This window comes from Anabrus simplex, chromosome 5 (genome assembly GCF_040414725.1).
Source record: "Anabrus simplex isolate iqAnaSimp1 chromosome 5, ASM4041472v1, whole genome shotgun sequence".
Taxonomy (NCBI): Eukaryota; Metazoa; Arthropoda; class Insecta; order Orthoptera; family Tettigoniidae; genus Anabrus; species Anabrus simplex.
In genome coordinates, this window is record NC_090269.1 from 145,779,815 (window position 1) to 145,793,719 (window position 13,905).

General features: G+C 42.0%; 1 protein-coding gene across 1 annotated transcript in view; it reads left to right on the forward strand.

The window, feature by feature from the left end:
- The first annotated feature begins 3,076 nt into the window (after positions 1-3,076).
- Cyp303a1 (Probable cytochrome P450 303a1) overlaps positions 3,077-13,905 on the forward strand; it is a 68,919-nt gene continuing 58,090 nt past the window's right edge. The window contains exons 1-2 of the mRNA XM_067147144.2: positions 3,077-3,161; positions 12,640-13,067. Of these exons, the coding sequence (XP_067003245.1) occupies positions 3,077-3,161; positions 12,640-13,067 (513 nt within the window). The remainder of the gene's footprint in view (positions 3,162-12,639; positions 13,068-13,905) is intronic.

Sequence of the window (13,905 nt, forward strand, 5' to 3'; positions counted from 1 at the left end):
AGTAGTAGTAGTAGTAGTAGTAGTAGTAGTAGTCAGTGGTTTAGTTGGGCCGGAACGGACCGGAACGCCGTTCCGGAAAATATTTACCCGCTTTAGAATGACGTAACATTTTTAAATTCAGTAAGAAAATCTTATAATCTATACATAGCGCTGAAACGTCATGGGTGCAGCAGAAAACAAAAAAGTTTAGAAACATAGGATTACATGTTTCTAAAAAAGTTGTAAAAATTAACAGAAAGCAGTTTTTTAGAAGTCTTGTGGACAGTTTAAATAACAGGCTTATGGAAAATGTGTCCACATCATCTCATCTTCGTTCCAGCTCTAGTCAGCAGAGACATGAGAGAATGACAAAAAAGTTATCAGTGATTCAAAGGTACTATACAAAAGTAACTGGCCCTCCACTTCTACTTTGGATATTTGCTATGGTGATGAGAGTGTTGGCAACCTTTGTGACTTTTTCCACATGTCATACAAGAGGAGGTACATTAATGCATTTAGAAAGGAAATTCCAATGCAGCTGATGCCTTTAATCAAGATTGTACAGTCCATTTCCATCTCTTCAGCAGAGACTGAAAGAGCTTTCAGTGCCGTGAATGAGATCCACACCGAAAAGAGAAATAGGCTCCTGGTTGCAAGATCAAGCGGACTAATCAAGCGGACTTATTTTCATAAGCAGCGTTGGGCCTGCTGTGCATATATTTAACCCACAACCATATGTGGGGAGGCGTTCGGCTGATGAAACAACTTGTCGGAAACATGAGGCCGCTGATGTTGACACCCAATACGAGTCCATTTGGGAATTGCTGAATTAATAAGGTGAGTTCCGGTAAATATTTTGTTCCAACTAAAGCACTGGTAGTAGTAGTACAATTTCAATCGCGCGCCGATTCGTTTGGCAACCAAGACGAGTGTGACGAGGCAATGACGTTACTTCGCTTTAGTTTGTTCAAAAGGTGGCCCGGACCGCAGTTTTAAGATACGTACCACGGCCAACTAGATCTACGCTGCATCAAGTCGGCCGTGGTAGTACTAACAGTCAGATCCATGGCCTCCCTCTAAAATAGGCCTTTCCAACTCGAGCACTTAGTGCTGGGGCGCACCAGCACCGTTCCCCTCCTTCCCCATGCAGTGGAGGGTGCATGTGTACGTAAGAGACAGTACATTCATTCTCATTCTCTCTTTGTGTGTGTCATTCTTAGTAGAATCTATTCGATAGAATAGACAGTGGAGCAGTTGGTTTCTCCTTCGTTAAAAATGTCGTTTAATCCTTCATGCGCGGATATTTTGTTCTCATTACCGAAGGGAAAGCTCAATGTTTAATTTGTTATGTCGTTTTAAGCGTAAAGTCTACAACCGTTCGACGACACTACCACAAAAAACATGTTTCCACCTATGAAGACATTGTTGGGGCAGCAAGAACCGAACAAATTGCTAAGTTAAAATCGGAATTGCTAAGCTCTTCAGAGATACGTAATAACTTACTCATTAGGAACTGTTTTATATGCAATTTAGATTTTTTCATTTTTGGTTTTGTATTATTAAGAACTGTTTAGAATTAGACCTAGATATGCTGCTAAGAAAACACACCGGGCGAGTTGGCGGCGCGGTTAGGGGCGTTCAGTTGTGAGCTTGCATCCGGGAGGTAGTGGGTTCGAACCCCACTGTCGGCAGCGCTGAAGATGGTTTTCCGTGGTTTCCCATTTTCAAACCAAGAAAATGCTGGGGCAGTTCCTTAATTAAGGCCCCGGCCGCTTTCTTCCCATTCCTAGCCTTTTCCTATCCCATCGTCGCCATAAGACCTATTACAAAAAACCTACAAAGATAATTATTTTAATTAATTTATCTCGCTGTCCCACAGATACTTGAACCCAACACTTTAGAAGTCGTAGTTCGAGCACGTTATGGGCTAGTCTTGCTCTGAAAATTGCAAAAAGTGGGCGACCCTTTACTGATGGTGAATTTGTAAAAGAATGTGTAATAGATTACTGGATCCACGCGCTGAGGCTCACTTTGGGGCGATAAGCTTATCAAAACAAACCATCTCTCGTCATGTACAGGAACTTACGTTTGTCTACTTATGAAAATCTTGGAGACAATCAGATGTCGTTTCAGACTTTGCACTCTGAACTCAATGCCCGATTCAAAGAAATGAATGATATGGCACCTCACCTTGAAATATTTACGACCCTATTTTCAGCACGTCTTGAAAAATCACCATCATATTTCCAAGCAGAGGACCACTACAGTGGTGGTTTAATATCCTTTTACAAATGTGTTCAACCACAAGAATTTCCAAAACTTGAAACAGTTGCCTTAAAATTTACGTCATTATTCGGTACAACGTATGCATGCGAACAGATGTTTTCAATTCTGAATTTAAATAAATGGAGAACGAGGACTTCTCTGTCTGATGCGGACTTAGAGGCCGTACTTAGAATTTCTACTGCCAAATCGATTGCACCCATTATTGGCAAATTAGTTGCCACAAAACGATGTCAACAATCGACTTAAACGCTAAATGAACATTAAGGCAAACGCAAAGTATGTACAGAATAAATTGTGTGTTTATGTGTTCACAAAACTGCCATAAATAATAGTGTTTTCATAGGCTGCGCGCTGACTTGACGACGTGTGGTTCTGTCTTTGCCACTTCCCCTCCTTCCCCCACCACCTCAACGGTGCTATAGCACAGCACCGGGGCTGCTGCCAGGGCCGACCGGAGCCGTGGGAGCACCTCAGTTGGAATCGCTTGCTCTAAAACCACAGCCTCCTGTTTAGGCTATGTCTTTTGGCTGGCGATCATCTGAAATTAGCAGCCGTTCATGTTGTACTTAGTAACAGTGATGTTGGCAGGTGCTCGAGGTGTAGGTCTGTATAAAAAAAAGAACCTCTGTACCCATATCTATGAAATGATGCAAATAAATCGTTCGTTATCAATATTTGAGTTTCATTATTGAAAGACATATTCATGATCATTAGCTTTTCGCAAATGGAAAGGTTTACATTTTTCCTCTTAAAACAAAACTTGAAAATAACCTGTTCCGAAATAATAATGTAGTGTTGTTTATCCCGCAGGATGTGGGTAGCAGCGGTGCTCTTCGTCATCATCCTGGCGCTCCTGTTGTATATGGACACACGCAAGCCTCCCAACTTCCCACCAGGTAATACTTGATCCTCACAGCTACAAACTGAACCTTCTTTGTTGTGCTATCTACAGGGTTTGTATCTGCTTGGGAGGTAAATTATACTTTTATAATAATTACATTTATTTATTTATTTATTTATTTATTTATTTATTTATTTATTTATTTATTTATTTATTATCGTCTTATTTCCTATGGCGTGGCTCAGTCTTTAGAGCGTGCTATTATGCCCAATCATAATACACTGTTTAATTTATGTTAAATTCTACAACATACTAAAATGGTGTAACATAGACGAACTGGAAAAGCTTATCGTCTAGTTCCTATATAGTGTATATAACATGTCCTGAGTGACTGACTGACTGACCGACTGGCTGAGTGATTCATCATCGCCGAGCCAAAACTGCTGGATATAAAGAAATGAAACTTTGGGAATTCATTTATATTACAGTCTAGATGCTCAGTAAGGAAGTATTTTTGTATTCCGTCGCTAAGGGGGTGAAATTTTAAAATGAGTATAACTATACCTCAAACACTCAAAAACTGAACTTGGTATTTGGAATCTCCTTTTAAAATAAAAAAAAGACGCATTTTTTGTTTTCTGAAAATTCACTTAAGGGTGTAAAAATAAGTGAAAAGGGGATTGAATGCTCTTCATGAGGATGCTTATATCTCAGAAACTGTAGTTTTTACAGACGTGAAAACTTGTACATGGAATCTCTTTTAAAAATAAAGAAACACATTTTTGTTTTCGGAAAAGCCACTTAACGGGGGTTCAGATAAGTGAAGGAGTTGAATTCCTTTTATGAGGATACGTCATCATCATCATCATTTCCCTTTATCCAGCTGTAGCCGGGTAGGGGCAAATATGGTTCCTCTCCACTTTCTTCGGTCTTTCCACCACTCCTCCTCCAACACTGTGTCCCAGTCCAGGTTTGTTTCTATAATGCTGCGTTGGATAGTATCCTTCCATCTCAATCGTGGTCGTCCACGGCCTCTCCTTCCTTGGACTTGCATTTCCATCACCTTTTTTGGCATTCTTTCGTCGCTCATTCGCTTTATGTGCCCAAACCATCTTAGTCGGCTCTTCTCTATTCTATCATTCATTTTTTCCACTCCAATTTCTTCCCGGATTTTCTCATTCCTTATTTTGTCTCGTCTACTCTTCTGTATCATACTCCTCAAGAATTTCATTTCAGCTGCCTGTATTCGACTCTCATCCTTCTTTGTCATTGTCCAAGTTTCTGCTCCGTAAGTTGTTATGGGTACGTAATACATCTTGTACATAGTATCCTTTGCTTCCATTGGCACATCTTTGTCCCATAACATATTTCTTACACTATGATAGAAACAACTTCCAGCTTGAATCCTTTTACTAATCTCAGCATCCAGTCGAGCATTCTCCATTAATTCACTCCCCAGGTATTTAAACGTTTCCACTACTTCCAGGGGCTTGTCTGCAAGTCTAATCTGACCTTTCCCTTCTTTCTCCCCTCTCGTCATAACAAGAGTTTTACTCTTTTCTACACTTATTTTCAATCCACATTCTTCAATCTTCCCATTCACCACATTCAACTGTTCTTGAACCTTCCTGTCGTCTTCTCCCCAAATCACAATATCATCTGCAAATAACATCATGTTCATTTCTCTTCCTCCATATGCTGCTTTTGCTGTTCTCATGATGTCATCCATTACTATTGTAAACAGGATTGGTGATAGAACACTTCCCTGTCTCAGCCCACTAGTTATTTTGAACCAACTTGTCCTGCCAACTTGTGTTTGCACGCAACTACAACATTCCTTATACAATGCCATGATCATTTTTATTAATCCCTGTCCAATTCCTTTTTGTACCAGACTGTCCCAAACTTTCGTCCTAGGGACACTGTCATATGCCTTTTCAATATCAATGAATGTCATCACCATATCATTCCCGTACTCCCAATGCTTTTCCATTAGTTGTCTCATAATGAAAATGGGCTCTATTGTTGATCTTCCACTTCTGAAACCAAACTGATTTTCCTGTATCTGCTTCTCAACCCTCAACCTTATTCTACTTTCCAGTATTCTTTCCATTATCTTAGCAACATGGGATATTAGAGTAATTCCCCTGTAGTTCTTCAAAACTTTCTTATCACCTTTCTTGAAAATTGGGATGATTATTCCTTTTTGCCAATCCTCAGGGACCTCCTTATTCTCCCAGACATTCCTGAGAACCCGATATGTCCACTGCAGGCCTACAGCTCCAGCTGCCTTTATCATCTCCACTGAAATTTCATCTATTCCAGCAGTTTTTCCATTCTTCATCTTTCTTACTGCCATTTCAATTTCATTCATTGTAATTTCTTTATCCATTTCTTCGTCAACTAATTGTCTTTCCTGGTCGTCCATTGAATGACTGTCATCCGTTCTTATGTTCAGCAGCTTCTGAAAATACTCTCTCCATCTATTTCTTATTTCTTCTGGCTTTGTTAAAATTATGCCACCTTCATCCTTCACAAATCTGGTGTTTACTTGATCTCTCTTTTTGTTTCTTAAGATACCATACAGTAATTTCTTGCTGCCCTGCGTATCATCTCTCAATTTCTGTGTGAATAAGGCCCAGCTTTTCCTCTTTTCTTCCTCCACTACTTTCTTGGCCAAATTCTTTGCCTCCACATATTTTCTTCTACTTTCTTCGGTCTTGGATGTTTTCCATGCCTTCCATGCCATTTTCTTTTCCTTCCCTTTAATCTTTACCCTATCATTCCACCAGTGTGTTTCTTTGTCTTTCACATTTCCTGATGTTCTACCACACACCTTTTCTGCACATCCAACTAGTGCTTCCTTAAATCTTTTCCATTCCTCTTCAACATTCCCCACCTCTGTCCTGGGTACCAAGGGTATTATTTCCCTTTGAAATTCTTCTTGTACGCTTTTCTCCTTCAACTTCCATACTTTAATTCTTCTCTCTCTTCTTAATTGGGGTTTTTCAATCTTTCCAACTTTCAATTTTCCTATCACAACTCTATGATCTCCACCAAAGGCTTCTTCAGGCATGGCTGTTACATCTACAAGGTTCTTCCGGTGTTCTTTCTCTACGATTATATAATCAATCATGGTCTTTGTTCGTCTGTCTCCCCAGCCATACCTTGTAATCTTCTGACTGTTCTTCTTCCTAAACCAGGTGTTTCCAACAATCATTTGATTCCTCATGCAAAAATCCACCAACAACTCGCCTTCTGGATTTACATTTCCATATCCAAAGGGCCCTATAACATCTTCCTTTCCTTGTCTTTCCATTCCAACTTGTGCATTTAGATCTCCCATCAATAGTACTTCCTTATCTTCTATCTGTCTCTCCATTTCCTCTAAGAAGTCCTCTAGATGTTCATCTATGCAACCCGTTTGTGGGGCATACAACTGAAATAGATCTTTCACGCCATTTTCAAACTGGAGTCTCATCATCATCATCCTATCGCTGACGTACTTTGTATATTCCAGATATTCTTGGATTTCTCTTCTAAGTATGATGGCCACTCCATTTTTTGCTTCAGGTCCTCCGCTGTAATACAGCCTGTATCCTTCTCTCAGAGGGATCTCCCCTGTACCTCTCTTCTTGGTCTCGCACAGTCCAAGTATGGCTATATCTTTTTCTATCATGAAGTCCACCAGTTCTTCTGTCTTTCCCGTCAGTGTCAGTACATTAACTGTCGCAATTTTGATGTAGTTTGGTGCTGGTTGCCCATTTTTCACAGTTCCTCCAGCACCTGAAGAGCTGCGCGTCGCTTTTAGCAGGGGACGCCCTAACCTTTTCCGAGGCACCATATCTGCTTTGTCCATATAGGCTATTGTTACGATGGGCTCGCCACACCCAAAGGCATTTTATACCTACTGCCAGGTTCAAAATTAGGCCGCCCCTAACATGGAGACAGACGCCTTTCGTAGCCGCTCCTCTGGAGTACAGACGCTACGGGTATGCCCCTTCCGCCATCTCCGCCGTACCGAAGTCCACCTTCTCCGCCGTAGATGCCGTTGAGGTCTTCACTCGTAACCCTGAGCTGGGACCCATACCAGATGTTACACACCGGGTCAGTGTGCTCTGGGACTCACATAGGCAGGGGCGCCACTCCCTGGGTAGGGCTGCCTCCGAAGAGGGTCCCTACCTGCTACCTATATATCACACTACGTATATCACAAAAAATGAAGAACCGGGCGATTTGGCCGCGCGGTTGGGGGCGCGCAGCTGTGAGCTTGTATCCGGGAACCCTGAAGATGTTTTTCGGTAGTTTCCCATTTTCACATCAGGCAAATGCTGGGGCTGTACCGCAATTAAGGTCACGGCCTTTTCCTTCCAACTAGCCCCTTCCTGTCCCTTCGTCGCCATGAAACCTATCTGTGTCGGTGCGACGTAGAGCAAGTTGTAAAAAAAATAAAAAAATAAAAAAAATCTGAAGATGTTACAGACGTGGAAATAGGTATTTGGAATCTCCTTTAAAAACAAAGAAACATTTTTTTCCGACTTGAGAGAGGACTGTTCTTCATATGAAGAGTTCTATGTCGTATGGTCGAGTTAGCTCTGCCAGTAGCCTGGTGACCTCAGGTCCAAAAGGCAACACCACAAACGTGGTTTACAAAAAGGAACTGCGGTAAATGAAACGCAATTTTTCGGTGAGTTGTGATGCTTTAGGGATGTTCAGATAATGTCTTAGTGCAGTACCGAGGAATGATTCATTTGATCAACTTACGAAATCCTCGCGAGCGAAGCCGTGGGTAACAGTTAGTGTTCTTATATGTAGGCCCTAAGTAATTTTTGCAACACCTTCTTTTGAAGCGCCGACTACTAGGAATGGTCCGCCTCTGTGGTATAGTGGTTAGTGTGACTAGCTGCCACCCCCGGAGGCCGGGTTCGATTCCCGGCTCTGCCACGAAATTTGAAAAGTGGTACGAGAGCTGGAACGGGGTCCACTCAGCCTCGGGAGGTCAGTTGAGTAGAGGGGGTTTCGATTCCCTCCTCAGCCATCCTGGAAGTGGTTTTCCGTGGTTTTTCATTTCTCCTCCAGGCAAATGCCGGGATGGAACCTAACTTAAGGCCACGGCAACTTCCTTCCCTCTTCCTTGTAAATCCCTTCCAAACTTCCCTTCTCCCCACAAGGCCCTTGTTCAGCATAGCAGGTGAGGCCACCTGGGCGAGGTACTGGTCATCCTCCCCAGTTTCATCCCCCGACCTAGAGTCTGAAGCTCCAGAACACTGCCGTTGAGGCGGTAGAGGTGGGATCCCTCGCTGAGTCCGAGGGAAAAACCGGCCCTGGAGGGTAAACCGATGAAGAGGAGGAAGGAGAAGAAGAGTACTAGGAATGTCCCTAACTTCAGCCGATAAGGAATTCCACAGGCGTATCCTAGCGGCGATGAACGAATCACTGTAACTAGTAGCGTGATGGTAGGGAAAGTTAGCAGGGAGTTAGTTAATGATCTTGTTTGGAGATTATTTCTGGATGATAAGTACTGAAGATCGTCTCTGAAGTAAACCGTTGTTTCGTTCAGTAAAACACTATGAATAACTGACACAGAATGCAGCTTTCGTCTGTCCTCTAAATAGCCAAGATTGAGGTAGGGAGCGATATGGGAATGTCTCGGTTTATTGAAGATAAAGCGGATACATGCGTTGTATGCACGCTGTAATTTGGTACCGAGAGTGCTGTTTAAAGTGTTGAATGCAACGTCTCCATAGCCGAAAATGGGTAGAATTAGACTTTGTATAAATAATTTATTTGTTTTAATTGGGAGATCTCTTAGCCATTTCAATGAGTGTAGTGTGTGAAAAGGTCGCTGGCTGTTAAGTTTAAAAACATATTGAATACGAGGATCATACAATACCATGCGATCATTCTTGACTTTTTTTTTTTTTTTTTTTTTTTTTTTTCGTCAATACGTACGGTGAACCCGAACTCCGCCGTCGAAGTTTCGCAGGTTGTTAGGGATAACTCTGAGTATACTGGCATGAGTGACCCGTGGTCTCCGGTGGCTTCTTACAGAGTAATAATGTAATTACGATTTATTCGGTTTGTTACCCCAACCGTCCTTGTTTCTGTGAAAATACCCTCACAAAAGTGAAAAAGCCTACAACTTGCAAAAACCAAAATGTACAACACAAAACACAGAGTAATGCACAAACCCTCAGTCGAAAGATGTATACACTCCTACCACAGTGCGTTCGATCTTTCTCCCAGTGAACTGTACAGTAAAGGGGTCTTTTAAAGGTACAGTAATAACTCCGTGTGACACGTTAAAGAACTGTTGCGGGATACCCCCGCGTTTGTCAAGTATTATTATTATTATTATTATTATTACAATACAAGCAGGGGCGTAGCCAGGGGGGGGGTTACTGGGGGTTAGAACCCCCCCCCCATTGAACTTTCACAAAAAGAAAATAGAAACTGACAGTAAACAATAAACTTCTTTTATGTGATCAAGATAAACTCCCTGCAATCTACTGCTTGTTGAGAGTGTTTGCCACCCTACCTGTCACCACTGCAGCCAGTGAGAGATCATTTTCAACATTAAGACGCCTTAAAACCTACCTCAGAAATACCACAAGTGAAAGTCGACTCAACGGGTTGGCTCCCTTGAACATTCACAGAGACATAGTTGTAAAACCAACAGATCTGTTAAATTTATTTTCTAGGAAGCCTCGAAAATTAGATTTTAGATTGTAAACTGAACATACCGTTCGAGATAAAACTGCTGACCTCGATCATATTGTTCTTGTTCTGTATTTTAAAGTAAGAATTTTGTAGTGTATTGCAATCTGAATATCACATACAGTAATTCACTCTTGTATCAGTATCCTTATGACAGTCATGCATGCGCGTACCAGACACGCACAAGCACAAGCACTTTCATTACCGTATGTTATATCTTAATTTTGTAACTGTAACCCCCCCCCCCCCCCCATTGGCCGATCCTGGCTACGCTACTGAATACAAGAACCTCGTTTATCCGTCCCTCATTAATCCGGATCGAAAATAATAAAAATGTATTTGTACTTGTACAGTATTTCTTTTGAGGCGTTGACTCTTCTTGAATATCTCTTCCGCCAAGGATAGTTAAGGAGCGGAATTTGAAGTTTGTGTGGTTGGGTTTTTTTTGTTGTTTTTTTTTTTTTTTGCTTTACGTCGCACCGACACAGATATGTCTTATGGCGACGATGGGATAGGAAATGGAAGGAAGCGGCCGTGGCCTTAATTAAGGTACAGCCCCGGCATTTTCCTGGTGTGAAAATGGGAAACCACGGAAAACCATCTTCAGGGCTGCCGACAGTGGGGCTCGAACCCACTATCTCCCAATAATTACTGGATACCGGCCCCACTTAAGCGACTGCAGCTATCGAGCTCGGTGGAAGTAATTCGGCCACGGTCTATCAGTGGTACAGTCCCGGCGTTCGCCTGGAAGTGAGAATGGGAAACCGTGGAAAATCATTCCCAGGACGGCCGAGGTGGGATTCTAACCCACGCTCTTCCGAATGCAACGCACTATTAATTCACTGACGGTGTATTCGAAAATGAAACCGACACTCCATCGGAAGAAACAATGACTCATGGAGAGGCAATAATGCAGCTGGACAAACTGATGGTCTATTTAGAATCCTTGACTGAAACCACACCGGCAGAACTGTTGTTAGCAAAACGTCTTCGTGGTCGTGCTGCGTGCAAACGTTATACAAATGTAAAACAGAAAAAAAAAACTCGCACATTATTTTAGTGCATAAAACAGAATCGTAGGTAATTGTAAGAAAAGTGTTCTTATTTTCTTTTGTTCAATTAAAAAAGGTATTACTGTACAGCTTATGTTAATAGATTATATAACATGTACTGTATTTGTTTTTTTAGTTTGTCGGATTATCCGGATTTTTTATAATCCACTGGGGTCCGAAACCATAACAGTTCTTTTTCTGCAGTAACTTCCCATTTGTCAATTTTCTTTCTGCATATATTTCGATTCAAAATTTATCCAGGTTGAATTTGTGCGTTCTTCATGTCCACTTTTGTTTGTTGTGTCCAAGGGAAATTCTTCAGTTTATCAAACCTTTCAAGAATTAGGTTTGTTAGTCTGGTTTCTGAAAGCCTCGTCCATAAAATTTTTACCTTCTTTTCCTGAGGTCTGCCGCAATATTAGATCATTTTTCTTTGGATTTCCGGAATTGGAGGCGGTACCCTTCTTCCGTGTGTCTTGGTCCTAAAATTTTCCTCACGATTTTTCGCTCTTCTTTTCGGATATTTTCGAGCTCACCCTTTTTATAAAGCGTTAGAGTTTTCCCTGCATATAAAGTCTCGGGTTGATTTTTTTTTTTTTTTTTTTTTTTTTTGCTAGTTGCTTTACGTCGCACCGACACAGATAGGTCTTATGGCGACGATGGGACAGGGAAGGGCTAGAAGTGGGAAGGAGGCGGCCGTGGCCATAATGAAGGTACAGCCCCAGCATTTGCCTGGTGTGAAAATGGGAAACCACAGAAAACCACTTTCAGGGCTGCCGACAGTGGGGTTCGAACCTACTATCTCCCGAATACTGGATACTGGCCGCAGCTATCGAGCTCGGTCGGGTTTGATTACAGTATCGTAATGTTTAATCTTAACGTGGTGAGGCATACATTTTTTGTTGTAAATTTCTCTTGTTCTCCCATATGCTCTTCTGAGTTTTTGGACGCGGTTGTTTTGGGCTTTTTTTTTGTCCAGTTTGTTTGAAGATTTTACCCAGGTAGGTATTTGAAATGAGGGACACTGTTAATTTGTCCGTAGTTTGTATTGAGACTATGGATGTCTAGTTCTGAACAGAAAAAAATCAGTTTCCTGGAAGGAGATATGAAGTCCGACCTTTTCGGCACTTGCTTGGAGAATTTCAACTTGCTTTATCACCGTAACTTCATCGGTGGACATAAGGGCCAGGTCATCCGCGAAGGCAAAGCATGGAATTTCAAGTTGTTTTTTTTTTCAATGTTTACTGTGTTCCAGCTATTTTGCGATTTCAATTCTTTTTCCCATTCCCTCTTCACCTTATCTAGGACGAGGTTGAAGAGGAGGGGTGACAATTCTTCTCCTTGCCGGGCACCAGTTTTTATCAGGAATTCGTCTGAGATTTTATTGCAATGCAGATACAAAGCTAACTGGGGCAACAAATCAAACGAAGTACAATTACTCTATAATGAGCCACTGGAGATCACGTGTCCCTTACTGTATACCAATATACTCAGAAGGTATCCCTGAACAACCTCCGATAGGTTGTCGGGGGAGTTCGGCTTCACTTTGTATTACGAAGGGTATATACGGAAAAAACCAAAAGAACTGAGCTTGCATTCGGGAGCACTTGGGTTCGAACCCGATCGTCAGCTGTCCTGAGAATGGTTTTTGTGGTTTCCCAATTTCAGTTCCGGGCAAATGCCGGGACAGTTCCTATTCAGATTCCTTCTACTGTAATTTATTTCACCTTCATTAGCTCCTGAGCTGAGGTCTTTATGTTGCAGGTCCTCCCTGGCTACCGGTTCTCGGCAGCGCGCTGGAGATCGTGCGCATGCGCAAGAAGACAGGTTTCTTGGCCGGTGCCACCGCAGAGCTGGCTAGACAATATAACAGCTCCCTGGTAGGCTTGCGGGTAGGCAAGGACCTGCAGGTGGTCCTCTGCAGCTATGAAGCTGTCCGCGAGGTACTCAACAGAGAAGAGTTCGACGGCCGACCCAAAGGTATCTTCTACGAAACGCGCACCTGGGGAGTGAGGCGCGGCGTCCTGCTCACCGACGAAACGTTCTGGCAGGAGCAGCGTCGATTTGTGCTGCGTCATCTTCGAGATCTGGGCTTCGGCAGGCGGACAATGAGCCAGCTTATTGAGGAGGAATCGGCTGAGCTACTGGCGAGCTTCAGGGAGAAGGTGATGGCCAGCCCTGGAGGAGCTGTGGTAAGTCAATAGTTACCTTTACGGCTTTCGGAGTGTAATCGTATTTTGGCTGATTACACAGATAATAATAATAATAATAATAATAATAATAATAATAATAATAATAAAGAATGAAATTGTAACTTAGTAAAAAAAAAAAAAAAAAAAACTAAGATCCAACAAAGGCATCGCAGCACAAAATGTAAACAAACAGGTTAGGAAACATGATAACTACGGAATGAATGCGGAAAGCGGCATGGAACTCTGAGAGGTAATGGAACGTAGCTTTTTCCTATGAAAGAAAACGAAGAGGATAATTGCCCTTTGATTACAACATTTTTTTAAAAAAAGAGAAAAAATCAGAAACTCGAAATTGAAAGACCTTTACAAAGGGGAATTAAACAGTTATTAAGCATGCCTCCAGACATGCGCCGTCCGCGAAAAGAAATTTATTCACTAAATTCAAACCTATAGAAACCCTAATCCGACGATATAGGTTGACTAAATGAGGACTAGTGCCATTCTACACGAATATACAAATAAAATCAAACACCGACCTACAGTACACTTGCATCATTATCTAAAACTCTTCGGGTAATGTGCATAGATTTTTCGTACTTATGCAAGGTGACACAGAAATACCGGGAGGCAACGCGAGGGATAATTACAACATAGTACAAAGGTTAAGAAAAGGGGTATTGCGTCCAAACAAGTAGTATAAAATCTTAGGTGGGAAGCTAAGACATTTCGACAAATTTAGCGGTGAACGTGAAACTCGACAGCAAACCCCTGCGTAAGAAAATAAATTATCCCATTTCAATTAAGTTAAAAACCGAAATAAAGGTAGAAATGGTGCTTA